The sequence below is a fragment of the Mobula birostris genome, chromosome 22 (genome assembly GCF_030028105.1).
Source record: "Mobula birostris isolate sMobBir1 chromosome 22, sMobBir1.hap1, whole genome shotgun sequence".
Classification (NCBI taxonomy): Eukaryota; Metazoa; Chordata; class Chondrichthyes; order Myliobatiformes; family Myliobatidae; genus Mobula; species Mobula birostris.
This window is the reverse complement of record NC_092391.1, coordinates 28,460,849-28,477,825: the sequence shown is the minus strand read 5'-3', so window position 1 is coordinate 28,477,825 and position 16,977 is coordinate 28,460,849. Positions and strand designations below refer to the sequence as shown.

Below are 16,977 nucleotides of genomic sequence, written 5' to 3'. Positions count from 1 at the left end.
TTTGTGATTGCAACTTCCAGCTCTGAGATGTTATGACAAGTTATTGTAATACCCATGTGGATTTGTATGATGCTTCTGATGGTTCTCTTAATTTTTTGTAGAAAACTCACACCTTCTGTGTTCAGAAGGGTTCAGGCACGAGCTGAACCCTCCTTCAACAAAAGTTCTGCCAGGTTTATATAGTCAGCAAGGATGGCGACTGAAGACAAAAAATCGGAAACAGAATGCACCAAAACACAGTCAGCGCCTTCCTCCTCCAATCAAAATAAGGCAAGTGAAATATCTGAATGAGCTCATAGAAAAGGCACTCTTGTCTCTGGGGCTGAGAGAGCGTATTAAGGGACCCAAATCTGTGCATCTGCTTGCATGCTTTGCAGGAGCCCTGTCCCCTACATTGGTTGAATTCAGGTGGAAAGCTCTCTGAGTCCTGGTGGCTGCAAACTTGAATTTGAGAGATTTCATGGAGAAAATGTTTCCAATCACAGTCTTTTACATGTTGTTAAATATATCTGTAGATGTTTTGCCAGATAGTAAAGGATTTTTTTAAGTAACATCTTTGCTCAGAAAGAGAGAAACCAGAGCAGTCAGTTTATCATCTACACCATGAAAGCTGCCAGAGACCAGAAAACGGAAGAAGTTTAAAATTCAATTGAAAAGCTGCAGTTTTCCAAGACAACGAGCATATGTGAAAGAAGCTGTATCTGACAAATTAAAGGATCCTTTTATAAAGTACTATGATGAATTTTTAAAAGAAATGTAAAATCTTTTGACAATTGCTGCCTACAATAATTTTGCTTTCTTTGAAATGAGGTAGTGCCTATATATCGGCGAGTGTAAGATTTCAACAGATTTTGATTTAAGACAGAGAGTTTGAGAATTTGTTTGCTGACTGGCGTGGTTTAAGATGTTTCATTTCTATTAAAATGTCAGTGAATAGGGTGAATAAATGTTTTGAATATAAACAGTAATGCTGTGCTGGCACTTGTCAGAAGAAAAAAGTAACCTTTCTGCAGATACTGGCTGGAAATGTCCTCTTGTTCTATGTGGTTGAGGTCCTCTGTGTCTTTCATTGTAAAGCTGCTTCCATTTTACTGTGAAGAATGGGTCAAGTATATCTCTTAGGAATCTAGTTCCAGTTCTGACTTGTTAGTAGAGTTGAAATGAGCAGGGAGGCTGATGGAAGTAAGCAAGGAAAGACTCAAATGGGATTAATGTAGGGGAATGAAGTAAATGCTTCATTTGCCAGAAAGTCATGTCACAAGAGGTGGAATTACAATGGAACCTGAGCAGGCAGCATCATAAGCTTATTATTTCTTAGATCCATGTATACGATTTAATGCATTGTAGACAGAGACTTAGTGAGTACAGTGCAGTCGAGAAGGAAGGGTATGAGAAAAACTGGTATACAGACATATTTTCGGTAGGCTAAAATGGAATGTGTTCCAAGCTGTTAGAGAAGCAATCCATTCAGGCTGCAAACACGTTATCAGATGACGAGCAGATACCTAATGCAGTTCTGTTGTTTATAGAGGAAATTCAGGACATTCTTTGTGATTATCGGGCAATCAGCTGATAAATGGTGATGAGCGAGTTGTTTGAAAACGGTCAGAGGATCAGTTTAAATTAATTGGGCAAATACTAATCAAAGACCGTTAACATGAATTTAAGTGAAGTCGTGTCTGAATAACTGAAAAATCAAAGCAGATGCAGGGAAGTTTATTGTAGATTGTACTGGATTTCAGCATGACTTTCTAGGTGATTTAAGAGCTTGCTTAAGATGGTGAAATTTGGTTCTGAGGAAAGGTTAATTAGACCTTCTTGAAAGCAGCAGAGGTTGAAGAGAGATTTAACTAATACAGTAATAAGATCCTAGGCTGGTGAAAAGCAAGAGCTTGTTGCTCGAAGCAGAGAGGGCAATAATTAAAAGAATAAATGTAAGAATTGGATTCTCAAAAGAGTTGAAGGAGAGTAGTTTAGGCAGAAGGCATTGTTATGTTTCACTGGACAATATGCAGAATGACCCAGGTATGTTCTGCTCAACAATGGTCTGTAGACTCTGCAAAGCACCTGCCCATGGCATTCAGCGGCACTGACAGTTACAGTCCCAGCAGTCCCTGGTGTTCTGAATCTTAACTGGACTGGTCATAATAATATGCTGAAAGAGCTGTTTGGAAGCAGAATATACTACAGTAAGTGACTGATATTCCAGGTATTTCCACCATTTATAAGAGACAGGGAAACAGAAACAGGCTGTCCCCAGGTAATGAATGTGTTCTGTTTTTGCTAGTGCTTATAAGGTGACTTTTGTCTAAGTTGGAAAGTACACAGAACACTTAATGTTGTAACTACCTCTCCTTAGTATTGTAACGTATGGCATCAGGAGCACATTAAAACTGTAAAGACTGTACAATTACTAACTTTAGAGAGAGGGGAAACTAGTTCTGCCATTTGTAGGAACCAGTTTCTGTGTGTATGTTGGACTTTTGAATTCAGTAGGATTTTGTATGTAGGGGATGGCCTATACTTTCCATTTGGCTTTGGTGCAGCTGTAACAATGCTCAAGCTAATCCTCAATCAGCACAAAGGAATGTTCGCGGCACCCTATCGGCCACCCTATTTAATCATAGTTTCAACCAGTAACAATGTGTACTTTCTACAAAGGGCACTATGGAATTTTTGCATTGATCACTCTAGCAGTGTCTTCCTAACTAGCAGATTCTACCATCAAGAAGGCACTAGCGGCCAATAAATGGGAACACTACGTAGGGTTCCCTCGATCCCATACAGCATCCTGATTTGGGAATCTCTCGCTCTTCCCTCACTCACTAAATCCTGGAGCTCCCTATCTAAGAGCAATGTGTGTTTCTTCACCAGAGCAGATGAAGCAGTTCAAAAAGTCAACTCCTCGCGATTTTTCAAGACCAATTAGAGAAGAGTAATGAAAGCTGACATCCTGTAAATAAAATTCTGAAGAATGTACGCCTGCCTCTTGGACAGCAAGCCCAGAGGTGGAAGGTACATTTGGTCTTAGAAGCAGTGTGTAGTCTGTAGGGCATGGTAGACCAAATGCACACCGGGGAGAGATCCATTTTCCCTGAGTGAGGGTGATGGTAATAATACATGACACAAGATCAGCGTGAGAGTATGGAAAATAACTTGCCACACTCTGCCCTGGTTTTATAAACCGAGGTAATCTATGACCTCTTCAGAAGTTCACAAATTTGGTACCTGTAATCTGAAGCCTGAACAATTGAACAGACATTGCTCCTTGACACAAAATTGACATCTGTTGTGGATGACTGGTGGCAGAATCTCCACAGCAACACCCATAACTGTATCGCCACCCGCAGCTCCAATCTGCTGATTAAATTTGCCGACGACACTACATTGATTGGCCTTACCTCAAACAATAACAAGGTGGCCTGCAGGGAAGAAGTCGTCTCTCCGACACAGTGGTGTCAAGAAAGCAACCTCTCCCTCAGTGTTGCAAAAACAAAGGAGCTGGTTGTGGATTTCAGGAAGAGTGGAGATGGGCTAACCCCTATTGAGATCAATGGATCTGGGGTTGAGAGGGTAAAGAGCTTCAAGTTCCCCAACATCCACATCACCGAAGATCTCACGTGGTCTGTACACACCAGCTGTGTGGTGAAAAAGGCACAACAGCAACTCTTTCACCTCAGACGGTTGAGGAAGTTTGGTATGGGCCCCCAAATCATAAGAACTTTCTACAGGGGCACAATTGAGAGCATCCTGTCTGGCTGCATCACTGCCTGGTATGGGAACTGTACCTCCCCTGCTTAAGAGTACAGGGAAAACTGTACTCTCCCTGCAGAGAGTGGTGCAGACAGCCCAGTGCATCTGTAGTTCTGAACTTCCCATGATTCAGGACATTTACAAGGACAGGTGTGTAAAAAGGGCCCGTAGGATCACTGGGGACCCAAACCATCCCAATCACAATCTATTCCAGTTACCACCACCTGGGAAGCGGTACTGCAGCATAAAAGCCAGGACCAACAGGCTCTGGGACAGCTTCTTCCACCAGGCCACCAGACTGATGAACTCACGCTGATTTGAATATTCTCCATATTTCATTGACTGTTCTATTTATTATAAATTACTATGATTGCACATTGCACATTTAGATGGAAGACGTAACGTAAAGATTTTTACTCCTCGTGTATGTGAAGGATGTAAGAAACAGTCAATTCAATTTAATCTGAAGTAATTCTGCAGCTGGGATGTTACTTTTAAAGTAGTCAAGATAGAGTCCGCAGCCACATCTATTGCAGGAACTATAAAGAGTTAATGACTTGCCTATGGGTGGCTTTTGTAGCCTTACATGTTTCAAATTGTTGCTTTATTGTGGTTACAGAAGTGAGTGTAAGTTGGGCATACATAAAATAGTACTTGCAGACTTTCTCAGCGATTACATTTTCGCTAATAAAGGTGTGATGCTTTAAATAAAATCTCACTTTTGTTTGGTTAACAGCCTTCTGCAGTGAAACCAAACTATACCTTGAAATTTACACTGGCCGGACACACAAAAGCTGTCTCTTCGGTTAAGTTCAGTCCAAATGGAGAATGGCTGGCAAGTTCTTGTGAGTAAACCCATTTCATTTTTCGTTCATTGAATAAATTTAGATGACTGTGTAACCTAAAAGTGTTTTGAGTAGGGTTTGATCCCCCCCCCACCTCCCCAGTTATCATTTCTAAGGGTCAGTGGTCAATTGTTCATCAGTATGGCAACCCAGAGAAGCTGCCCTGCCTGATGTGTAATTGAGCTATGATGGCCAGAAAAGTCAAAGGTGAACTCTGAGTGGGAGGTGAGTTGGCTAGTTCTACTTGGTCTTAAAGGAGATGTATGGGATTTTTGCATGTGTTTCCCTCAGGTTAGCATGAGTCTTCTCTACTGGAATAGACAGGGATGACTGAATGAACTAGAGCTCCTTGAGCCCTCTAGGACCTTAGCTGCTTTCCCTGTACAGAAAATAAGGAATTGGGAAAATAATTAATCTACAAGAGAAATTCAAATTAAGTTGGTCCTGGTCTTTTGCCAGGATTCCAGAATCTGGTTAAAGCAGGAACCTTCAATGTTTATCTCACACCATCGCATTAAGGCCAGTTGAAGCTGGAGCACCAATCACAGGAAGACCTAGTCTCTGTGGTGGTCCGCAGCCCCAGGCAGCTAATTCCAGAGGGAGTTCCCAGAATTGCTAGGTTAGCTGTGTAGAGGTGAGTGAAAACAGATTAATGGGCTCCTGGAGGCAGAATGTGTTCCCAGATGGAACTGTAGAGTCAGAGAGAGATTACAGCACGGAAGTGGCCCTTTGGCCCACTGAGTCTGTGTTATCACCAACCAATTTTCACTACTATATTAACAGAGACACTGCAGACGTTGGAAATATGAACCAACACACACAAGATGCTGGAGGGGCTCAGCAAGCCAGATGCTCGGTGCTCACTGTAATCAACAGTCAATGTTTTGGATGAAGGGTCTCTCCATAGATATTGCCTGACCCACTGAGTTCCTCCAGAATTCTGTGTGTGTTAATCTTATCCAATATTCTCATCAGGTCTTCTCCCCCAGATTCTTCCACCCACCTACACACTAGGGGCAACTTGTAATGGCCAACTAACCTATGGATGCACATGCCTTTGGGAATAGGAGAAATCTGCAGAGTTACAAGAAGAACATGTAAACTCCAGAATCAAAATTGAAACTAGATCTCAGGTGTTACAAAGCAACGACTCCACTGGCTTCACCACTGTATCACCCAGACAATCCTGCTTTATTTAATTATTTGACTTTAAATTCCCCAGGAGCCATGGTGGGATTTGAACACCTCAACACCCAAACTCTGGTTGATAAACTAGTAATTTAACTGCTATTCAGTATTTCTGTTTTTGCACATTTTTTAAAAAATCTATTCGATGTACGTATACTGTAATTGATTTACTTATTTATTATTTTATTTTATTATTTTTTCTCTCTCTCTGCTAGATTATGTATTGCATTGAACTGCTGCTGCTAAGTTAACAAATTTCATTTCACATGCGGTGATAATAAACCCGATTCTGATTTTGATTCTCAAACCAGGGATTTAAGATAAATTGCAGATGAGTTGAATACTCTCAAAAGTTTTCCAGCGGGGGTGAATTTACAGAAAACCTATGGATGGCGTGGAAGAAGGGGATGAGATCTGCTCTTTCTCAAACCTGATTCTATTCCTTCTTACTCCACAGCTGCTGATAAATTGATTAAAATTTGGGGTGCTTATGATGGTAAATTTGAGAAAACCATATCAGGACACAAACTGGTGAGTGTGAGAAATATTAATACAACCTGTAACCCAATGTCAATGGATATCATTGTGAGTAATATTATATAAAATGCAAATGATGACCTGTGAATGACATTGATAAATTGCGAGATGGTCAGTAAGTATCATGCAAATTTAGTGTTATTGTCATTGATTCTCCTTCCAGAAAACTTGACAGGTGACAAGCAACAGACTAGAGAGATAGATATCGGTAAGGATAGACAGTGCAGAAGTCAGGGCTTTGAGTAGCATAGGTTTGAGAGTTTGTACGTACATCCTACTGAATGTACGGGAAATATGTTGCAATCTCACTAACTTTAACTCAGCTCGTGCACCTCTTGGTCGCATGTCCGAATGAGGTGTTTCCACTACTCTAGGGTTCAAATACATCATCTCCACTAATGTTCTGATACAAGTGCAAGGGCGTTCCACTGACAAAAGATATTCAACCTATTTTGCCCTCTAGAAGAGTGGAAATATTCCATAGAGCACAAATAGAAGATGTTTAATCCTTGACATACCAAAATTCGCATTGAACCATATAATGGAACTTCAAGTGATAAAATTATAGTATAAAAGGAGCGCATTCAAGGTACATTTATTATCAAAGTATGTATGCAGCATACCATCACTGAGATTTGTCTTCCCACAGAGAACCATTAAACAACCATTGAACCCATTCAAAGAATAACAACCTCTTCCATGCGCAAAAATACACAAATCGCGCAAATAACCAAAAAAAGAGCGAAAAACACAGAATATAGAACAGAGTCCAGACCTATTCAGTTTGGCTCAGTGCAGTTCAATCTAGTGCTATGTCATTCGTTACCTGCAGGCTGCCCTGATCAAAATCGCACAAAATAGTAACAAAGAAAGGAGCGACCAGAAATACATCATAACGTTAACTACAGAGTCCAATCCACAAGCTGCGTCGATTAAACCTCGCCAAAGACCGAGGCAGAGAGAGAGCATTCGAACGCTGGGACCCTCCTCCAGGAGCACGAGTGAGAGGGAAAAACAGCATGTCACGCAGACAACTTCCCCCGGCAGCAGTGAGCGAGAGGGAAAGCGAGAACGTCACGCTGGGACCTTCCCCTGGCAGCAGCGAGTGAGAGGCTGATAGACGATGCTGAACACGGCTGCTTATACCTGGATGGAGTTGATCATGGGCTCACACCCTGTTTCTTGGCCTCGAGGCCACACACTTCGCTCAAAACCTCCAGAGACAACAAAGTGCCAATTCGCTCAAATGGCCTGAAAACACATCACCAAAATGTAGATCACAGGCTCCAGAACCACATTTGAACAAAAAAGGTGTGGAAAGGGTAGTTTCTTGAACCATAGTGCCATTGCCATTTCTTTGCCCCTTTCCCCATTGACGATCAATTTTATATTCTTTTCAAATAAATATATATATATATATATATATCTATCTATCTCTTTGGGAGTTAGAAGTGAAGTGATTCTCCCACCACCATTTTGTACTGTCCCATACTCTTTAAAGTTTAGTTCAAAGCAAGTTTATTAGCAAAGTACATATATATCACCATATACAACCCTGAGATTCATTTTCTTGCAGGCATACTCAATAAATCCATAATAGAACAATAACCATAATATAATCAATGGTAGACCACACCATGGGCATTCAACCAGGATACAAAGGACAACAAACTCTGCAAATGCAAAAAGAAAGAAAAAATAATAATAAATAAATAAGCTCATGAGATGAAGAGTCATTGAAAGTGAGTCCATTGGTTGTGGGAACATTTCAATGAAGAGACAAGCGAACTTGAGTGAAGTTACCCACTTCAGTTCAAGAGCCTGATGGTTGAGGGTTAATAACTGTTCCTGCACCTGGTGGTGTAAGTACTAAGGTTCCTGTACCTTCTTCCTGTTGGTAGCTGCGAGAAGAGAGCATGTCCTGGGTGGTGATGGATGATGCTTCCATGTAGATGTGCTCAATGGTGGGACTGGGTTGTATCCACACCTTTCTGTAGGAATTTCCGTTAAAGGGCTGTGATGTAGCCAGTCAATATACTCTCCGTCACACATCTGTAGAAGTTTGTCAGAGTTTTAGATGTCATGCAGAATATTTAGAAACTCTTAAGGTAGTAGAGGTCTTGCAGATCATAATAATTAGCTTGTATGCCGGTCAACTTAAGTGTTGTTCCTGAGGCTGCCAATGCTCCTGATTGTGAATGCATTTTCTGCAATATAAACAATACCCATAATTTTGAACACCAATTACTTCCTAATGAAAATAATCCTTTCTTTCTCCTTGACACATATAAATTAATATCCACATTTCCTGTGCAAGTAAATGAAGTAAACCTGATCCAATACTACTTAGATGTTAAAGCACCAATTTAATCAAATCTCCCAAATTTACAAGTCAATTTTTGATTCCAGTGAACCAAGGACTTATTGTCTTTCAACTCCTTGAAGTTAGCGCTCCACTAATTAAATATTCTTGCATTTGTTTTTCCTTGTCTATTTCCATATTTATTCTAAGTCTAGTAGGGGGAGATCTTAAATTGCCTTTTTTGGAACTATATTTACATGGGAGATGGGCACAGAGTCTATCAAAGTGAGGCAAACAGCAGTCAAGTTATGAAAGTATACAGATTATGGATGAGGAGATGTTTGCTGTTTTGAGACAAATAAGAGTGGATAAAACCCCAGGGCCTGACAAGGTGTTCCCTCAGAATTTGAGGGAGGCTAATGCAGAAATTGCAGGGGCTGTAGCAGAGATATTTAAAATGCTTTTAGCAACAGTTTGGGTGCTGCAGGATTGGAGGATAGCTAATGTCATTCCAGTGTTAAAGGTTCTAAAAATAAGCCGGGATATTATTGGCCGGTGAGCGTGACGTCAATAGTGGGTGAGTTATTGGAAGGTATTTTAAGGACCAGATATATAAGTATTTGGATAGACAGGGACTGTTTGGGGATAGTCATTGTGGCTTTGTGTGTAGTAGATTGTGTCAAAACAATCTTACAGTTTTCAAAGAAGTTACCAGGAAAGTTGATGAAAGCAAGTCAGAGGATGTTGTCTACATGGACTTTACCAAGGCCTTTGACAAGATTCCACATGGGAGGTTGGTTAAGAAGTTCACTTACTTGGCATACAGGATGAGGTTGTAAATTGGATTAGACATTGGCTTCGTGGGAGAAGCCAGAGAGTGGTAGTAGATGGTTGCCTCTCTGCCTGGAGGCTTGTGACTAGTGGTGTGCTGTAGGGATGGGTGCTGGTTCCATTGTTGTTTGTCATCTATATCAATGATCTGGATGCTAAAGTAGTAAACTGGATCAGAAAATTTGCAGATGACACTTTGATTGGGAACATAGTGGACAGTGAGGAAGGCTATCAAGGCTTGCAGCGGTATCTGGACCAGTGAGAAAAATGGAAGATGGAATTTAATGCAGGCAAGTGTGAGGTGTTGCACTTTGGTACAACGAGACAGGGTAGAACTTGCATGATGAGTGGTAATGTGCTGAGCAGTGTGGTAGGTCAGAGGAATCTGGGAATACTGATTTTTAACTCTTTGAAAGTGGGTTCACAAGTAGATACGGTCATAAAGAGAGCTTTTGGCACATTGGTCTTCATAAATCCAAGCACTGAGTATGGAGGTGGGATGTTTTGTATAAGAAATTGGTGAGGCCTAATTTGAGTTATGTGCCGTCCTGGTCACCTACCTACAGGAAAGATATCAACAACATTGAAAGGTTGTAGAGAACTTTTACAAGAACTTGCCTGAGTCATAAGGAAATATCGAGTAGGATAGGACTTTACTCCCTGGAGCGTAGGAGAATGAGGGGAGATTTAATAGAGGTATTCAAAATTTTGAGGGGTGTAGACAGTGTAAATGCAAGCAGGTTTTTTTTCCACTGAGGTTGGGTGAAACACAAGTTAGAGGTCATGGGTTAAGGGTAAAGGATGCAATGTTTAAGGTAACCCAAGAGGGGGGGAACTTCTTTACTCAAGGCTGGCGAGAGAGTGGAACGAGCTGCTAGTGGATGTAGGTTTGATTTCAACATTTAAGAGAAATTTGGGTAGGTACATACATGAGGGAGGTATGGAGGGCTATGGTCTGGATGCAGGTCGATGGGATTGGGCAGATTAATAATTTGGTGTGGACTAGGTGGGCTGAAGGGCCTGATTCTAGCTGTAGTGTTTTATGACTAGTTGTATGATCACTACTTCCAATTGCATTCCCATGAAACCATTAATTCACTGGAATTGTCTGCAGCATTCATCCCTTCGTTGGGCTAGGAGCACATTGATAAAGTTTATATCTCAGCAGTTCTCCCTTGTACTTGCCATATATAGGGTTTTCTCCCTGAGTCTTTTAGGGTAATTGAAGTACCAAACTGACCCTGACTCTTTCCACTTCCTTCAGTTTATCATCTGCAAATTTGCTCCTCTTTTGCATTATTTGAAGTCAATGGGCATTGCTGCTCCTCCATTGTTTCTTAACTAGTTATATTAAGGATATAAAGCCTTTGGCCCAAAAGACGTTATGCTCTAGTCTTCCCATCTTTCCTAATCTACAACTATCAACAAAACCCTTAATTTCCCTATTTTGTCCAAATTGCCGTAAGCACATCAATAATATAACCATATATAACCATATAACAATTACAGCACGGAAACAGGCCATCTCAGCCCTTCTAGTCCGTGCCAAACTCTTACTCTCACCTAGTCCCACCGACCTGCACTCAGCCCATAACCCTCCATTCCTTTCCTGTCCATATAGCTATCTAATTCACTAATACTTGCTTCGATCCGTCCCCATTGTAACAAGTTCCACATTCTCAGATATATAAGTTCCTTCTGTATTTCCTGCTAAATTTCTTTGGAAATGAAAGTCTTTTCATTCTTTCTTGATAATGTGCTATTGGTTCTGGTGTTCATCCTTTAAAATCTGTGCATCACTCTATTGTCTCCATCTTTTTGTCATATGGTCTTGCTTGTGTGTGCAGAACATTTGGTGTATTTGTATTCCGAGAGCTCCTTGTTCTTCTACTCCAACTAAGTAATTACATTTTCCAAGTAATTAGTGACCTTCCTTTATATCCTCCAAGAATGTATTACCTTGGATTTATCTAAGTGGAACTCCAGCAATTTCTCAAGTTCATTAATGGCCTCTGTAATTTGTTGTTGAATCCTCAACACCGAACCTCCCCACCAAAAAGAAGTTCATACCATCCTCAAATTCAGAAATTTTAATCTCAACCCCTCAACACATAATCTGTTCCAACAGCAATATAGCACCATTAAAACATCCTGCTTTGATTCACAGGAGTCTAATCAGATTTGCTACTGCCCAATATGAGGAGATGTCAAAGTTCAAAAGTTCAAATTGCATTTATTATTAATGTATGTATTCCATATACAACCTTGAGAATCTTCTTGCAGGCACCCAAAAAACAAAGAAACACTGAATTCACCAAAAAAAAACCCACACCACAAATACATGCATCCACGTGTGAAAAAGGAAGAACAAATTGTGTAAACAATTAATCCACAGAACATAAACCACAAGCCCCTGAAAGTAAGTCCACAGCCCACTCGTCAATTCAGCATGCTGCTGGTCCAGGAGCCCGCTGGCTGCAGGTCACAGCCATGGAGCTTGGGTCAGCACTGTGGTGAGTGCTGATAGCTCCAGACCACAGCTGCAGAATCAGTTCAGTGCTGAGACGAGTTAAGCCTCCGAGAGTATTGAGCTGAACTTCATCCTCCACCCTCAGCCGCGAAACCTTAATCTTTTTAATCTGGTTTGGCACTTAATTCGGCCAAATATCGATTCATCATCTGCTCTTGAGCCCCTATCCCACCACTTCAGTCTAGCCCCCAAGTCCACTCCAGCAATGGCAGCCGTGGTCATAAATGCATTTTTCTGAGTCCAATTCAACGAATATTTCAGGATATCACAAAAATGCCAGGTCCTACAGATGGTTTAAAAGCACACCTCCCAGACAGGCATTTCAAGCTGCAGGTTGCAGTGATGGTAGTCCCGATAAAGTATATTTATTGCTAGTAGTTTTGTTTGCTGTCTGCAAAGCGTTGCCATATTTCACCAATGCCATCTTCACAGTTGCAATCAAAGCAGATGACCAAAAACTTGATGTTTTAAGGGGAATTTCAAGGGAGGAAAACTGGCTACGGAAGCAGAGATTTAAGGAGGCAATAGTTTTGGGCCTTGGCAGTTGAAGGGACTAAATTTGTGAACGTACCGAAGATTAGAATTGAAGAAGTTCAGACAAGTTATTGCTGGATATGGAAGGCACTAGAGGAAAGGAGTGTGGAAAAAAATAGAAGTAATTGAAAACAGGGATGAAAATTTTAAAGTCAACACTTTACTTAACAAGGAGTACAAGCCTGTGAGCACAGGTGAGGGTAAACATCACATGTTCCAAGGTATTTCAGCCATCTCAAATTCATGTAAAACAATGAAGAATACAGATGAGAAATGCAAGGTAATGGAGATGTGGACGACATTTCAGTCAGCAAATTAAATGGACCTGATATTTTTAAAGCTTTTTTTTTTGTCACCTTGGACTAGTTGAATGTGTTAAAGGTCGTAAAATACTTCTTAAAATGTAATTGCTAATATAATGCTTAGAATGCAGCAGCCAATTTGTAAACAGCTCAGTACATAATGGCCCGCTCATACAATTTTGTTTTTGATTTGGAACTAAATATTTGCTAGGCTGCTGGACTAACTTTTCTGTCCACCTGGGAGACTTCAGTTTCATGACCCGTGAGGAAGGCAGGATCTTCAACTTCATTACACTACCTTATTACTAACTTGAGGTTTCAGATTTGACTTTCATGCTTGGATCTTTCAATGAAAATGGGCACCTCAGTAAGCTGACAGTGCTACGTGCAGAGCCACAGGAGCACAGCGAATAGAGTTACTGCCTCACAACTCTTAACAATCTTCATTCAGTCCTGTTCTATGGTGCTGTCCATGTGGAGTTTGAATGTTGACCCTGTGACTGTGTATGTTCTCCCCGCCCGCCCGTGCCAGAGATGTGTGGTTTGGTAAGTTAATTGGCCATTGTAAGTTTCCCCTTCTGACAATGAATGGGAAAATCTGTGAAGAATTGGAGAGAATAGTAAGAAGAATTAAAGTAGTGTGCTTTTCACTCAGCACAAGGTTTGGGAATCAAATTGCTGTGTAAGTTTGACTAGCTAAGAGGCAGGACAGAATCAGACAATGTTATAATAGTGGAAACAGATAGTTAAATAAACAGCAAGAGAACAGGTATCATATGCATAGGCCACATTTACCTTTGATCATTTCTGTGATGCCCTGACTTCTTTTCATCCCTGTATTTCCTCAATGCCAGATACAGTGGATTCCAGTTAATTGGGACACATCGGGACCAGTACATTTTGGCCCAATTAAGCAGCTGCCCCAATTAGCCAAAGTTTCATGGAAATAAATAAAAAAGGTATAAATAAAAGACAAGCTACTGCTTAACTGAGTAACAATTTATGTATTTAAATGAAATACAGAACAAATTAGATCACTACTAATACCTCTATAGGACTACAAAACTGTATATTAGTTCCTATTAGTTATCGATGGCAGAATTTGTCCAGCATACGCTGCCATGTGCTTTTGATTAACTGTGAATGAACAAAATCAGTGCAGGTAATGAATTGTCTTCAAACAATGCTTTTGATGATTTCATCATCTAACTCTTCACCTTCTTTGAAATATTCAAGATGATTGTTGATACCTTCAAGTTCTTTGTAGTACCTAACTTGATGAAGTAGCGAAATCACTGTATTTTCCCTCCTGGCTATTTCTTACATCTCTAAGCCCGAATGCTTGATACTGCGGTGAGCAAAACAATTCCGAATTGTCCTACTGCTTATTTCACGCCAACTAACGGTGACAAAAATCACTGCATTTTGAACAGAAACACACGCAACTACACTATATAAATATTGTTCGCTCTATTTATGGTGTAATGTCAAACAGCATGCAACTGATGCTAATTAGAAACTGTTCGGCAACAGTCTCCTGTCTCAATTAAGCATCATAGTGTTTCAAATAAATGAAGGGAATCCTGACTATTTTCTCAATTAGTTTTTGTTCTTTAAGGGTTGTCCCAGATAAATGGCTGCCCTGATTAACCAATGGCCCGATTAATCGGAATCCACTGTATATTAATTTCAAGTTTCTCAACTTACCTAAGCCAGGTTCCTATTGCCACTATATCATTTCAACATGTGCTAGAACCTTGTATACCGTGCTGGATAAATTTATAGGCATGAATTCCACACCCATCCAAGCCTGTCACAAATTTCATTTCAGTACCCTGCCAAGCTGGTTCAAGCTACCCCATTGACTAACTTAGTTATCTCTTTGCAAAGTAGCAAATGAACCTTTAAAGAATGTGGTAATGTTCTGGGAGTGAGCGTAAAGAAATCCCTTTGTTTTCTTGTCATTGTGCTGTCCTATTGTTTACAGAGAGATAAATTGTCTTATTAAGAGCTCATATTCCTATTTTTTTAAAATAGGGAATCTCAGATGTTGCCTGGTCCACAGATTCCAATTTGCTTGTTTCGGCTTCAGATGACAAAACCCTTAAAATATGGGATGTGAACTCGGTAAGAAGAATCAGCGTCTGCAGATTGCAAGGCCAGCTAAAAGTTAGGCTTTGGTACCCCAAGCCCAAGACAAGCAGTGGATGCGCTTGTAATTTATTCATGACTAAATTATTGGGAATACATGTATGGTTTATTTGTTTTACCATCATATCTTTTAAAACTTTCCTCCAGACAACCTTGTAATCTTCCACTCTCCCATTAAAGTTCAGCTTAAAGATTCCTGGCAGGTTATCTGCTCAATCTATCCCTACTCATTTCTTATCCTTACATGGTTCTGCAGATTCACGCAAAGGTGTGCTTTGGCAGTACAGTACATTAGTGTGCTATATTACTCACAGTCCGAGCCTCAAATATCTGCTACTGAGTGTATATTGTGACCTATGGATAGCCGTAAGTGGTGATGAACGAAATATTTCACATATTTTTAATATAGGGAAAGAACCGGGAACCAGGTAACACAGGCTGAACTGAATTACTCCAATAGGACATAGAATAGTACAGCATAGTACAGGCCCTTCAGCCCACAATGTTGTGCTGACCCTTAAACCCTGCCTGCCATATCCCCCACCTTAAATTCCTCCATGTACCTGTCTAGTAGTCTCTTAAATTTCACTAGTGTATCTGCCTCCACCACTGACTCAGGCAGTGCATTCCGCGCACCAACCACTCTCTGTGTAAAAGACCTTCCTCTAAAATCCCCCTTGAACTTCCCACTCCTTACCTTAAAGCCATGTCCTCTTGTATTGAGCAGTGGTGCCCTGGGGAAGAGGCGCTGGCTGTCCTCTCTACCTATTCCTCTTTATATCTTGTAAACCTCTATCATGTCTCCTGTCATCCTCCTTCTCTCCAAAGAGTGAACCCCTAGCTCCCTTAATCTCTGATCATAATGCATCCTCTCTAAACCAGGCAGCATCCTGGTAAGTCTCCTCTGTACCCTTTCCAATGCTTCCACATCCTTTCTATAGTGAGGTGGCCAGAACCGGACACAGTACTCCAAGTGTGGCCTAGCCAGAGTTTTATAGAGCTGCATCATTACATTGCGACTCTTAAACTCTATCCCTCGACTTATAAGCTTTCTTAACTACCCTATCCACCTGTGAGGCAACTTCCATGGATCTATGGTCATGTACCCCCAGATCCCTCTGCTCCTCCACACTACCAAGTATCCTGCCATTTACTTTGTAGTCTGCCTTGGAGTTTGTCCTTCCAAAGTGTACCACCTTACACTTCTCTGGGTTGAACTCCATCTGCCACTTCTCAGCCCACTTCTGCATCCTATCAATGTCTCTCTGCAATCTTCGACAGTCCTCTACACTATCCACAACACCACCAACCTTTGTGTCATCTGCAAACTTGCCAACCCGCTCTTCTACCCCTACATCCAGGTCATTAATAAAAATCACGAAAAGTAGAGGTCCCAGAACCGATCCTTGTGGGACACTACTAGTCACAACCCTCCAATCCGAATGTACTCCCTCCACCACGACCCTTTGCTTTCTGCAGGCAAGCCAATTCTGAATCCACCTGGCCAAACTTCCCTGGATCCCATGCCTTCTGACTTTCTGAATAAGCCTACTGTGTGGAACCTTGTCAAATGCCTACTAAAATCCATGTAGATCACATCCACTGCACTACCCTCATCTGTATGCCTGGTCACTTCCTCAGAGAGCTCTATCAGGCTTGTTAGACATGATCTGCCCTTCACAAAGCCATGTTGACTGTCTCTGATCAGACCATGATTCTCTAAATGCCCATAGATCCCATCTCTAAGAATCTTTTCCAACAGCTTTCCCACCACAGACGTAAGGCTGACTGGTCTATATTACCCGGACTATCCCTACTATCTTTTTTGAACAAGGGGACAACATTTACCCTCCTCCAATCCTCTGGTATCATTCCTGTGGACAACGAGGACATGGAGATCCTAGCCAGAGGCTCAGCAATCTCTTCCCTCGCCTCGTGGAGCAGCCTGGGTAATATTCCATCAGGCCCCGGGGACTTATCCGTCCTAATGTATTTTAACAACTC

General features: G+C 41.2%; 1 protein-coding gene across 2 annotated transcripts in view; it reads left to right on the top strand.

Annotated features, from left to right (window-relative positions):
- wdr5 (WD repeat domain 5) overlaps nt 1-16,977 on the top strand; it is a 48,010-nt gene that overhangs the window by 12,693 nt on the left and 18,340 nt on the right. The window contains exons 2-5 of one of the 2 annotated variants that reach the window (XM_072240481.1): nt 102-270; nt 4,490-4,598; nt 6,244-6,317; nt 14,860-14,949. In XM_072240481.1, the coding sequence (XP_072096582.1) occupies nt 193-270; nt 4,490-4,598; nt 6,244-6,317; nt 14,860-14,949 (351 nt within the window). In that variant the 5' untranslated portion in view covers nt 102-192. The remainder of the gene's footprint in view (nt 1-101; nt 271-4,489; nt 4,599-6,243; nt 6,318-14,859; nt 14,950-16,977) is intronic. The other variant, XM_072240482.1, reaches the window with a different exon arrangement.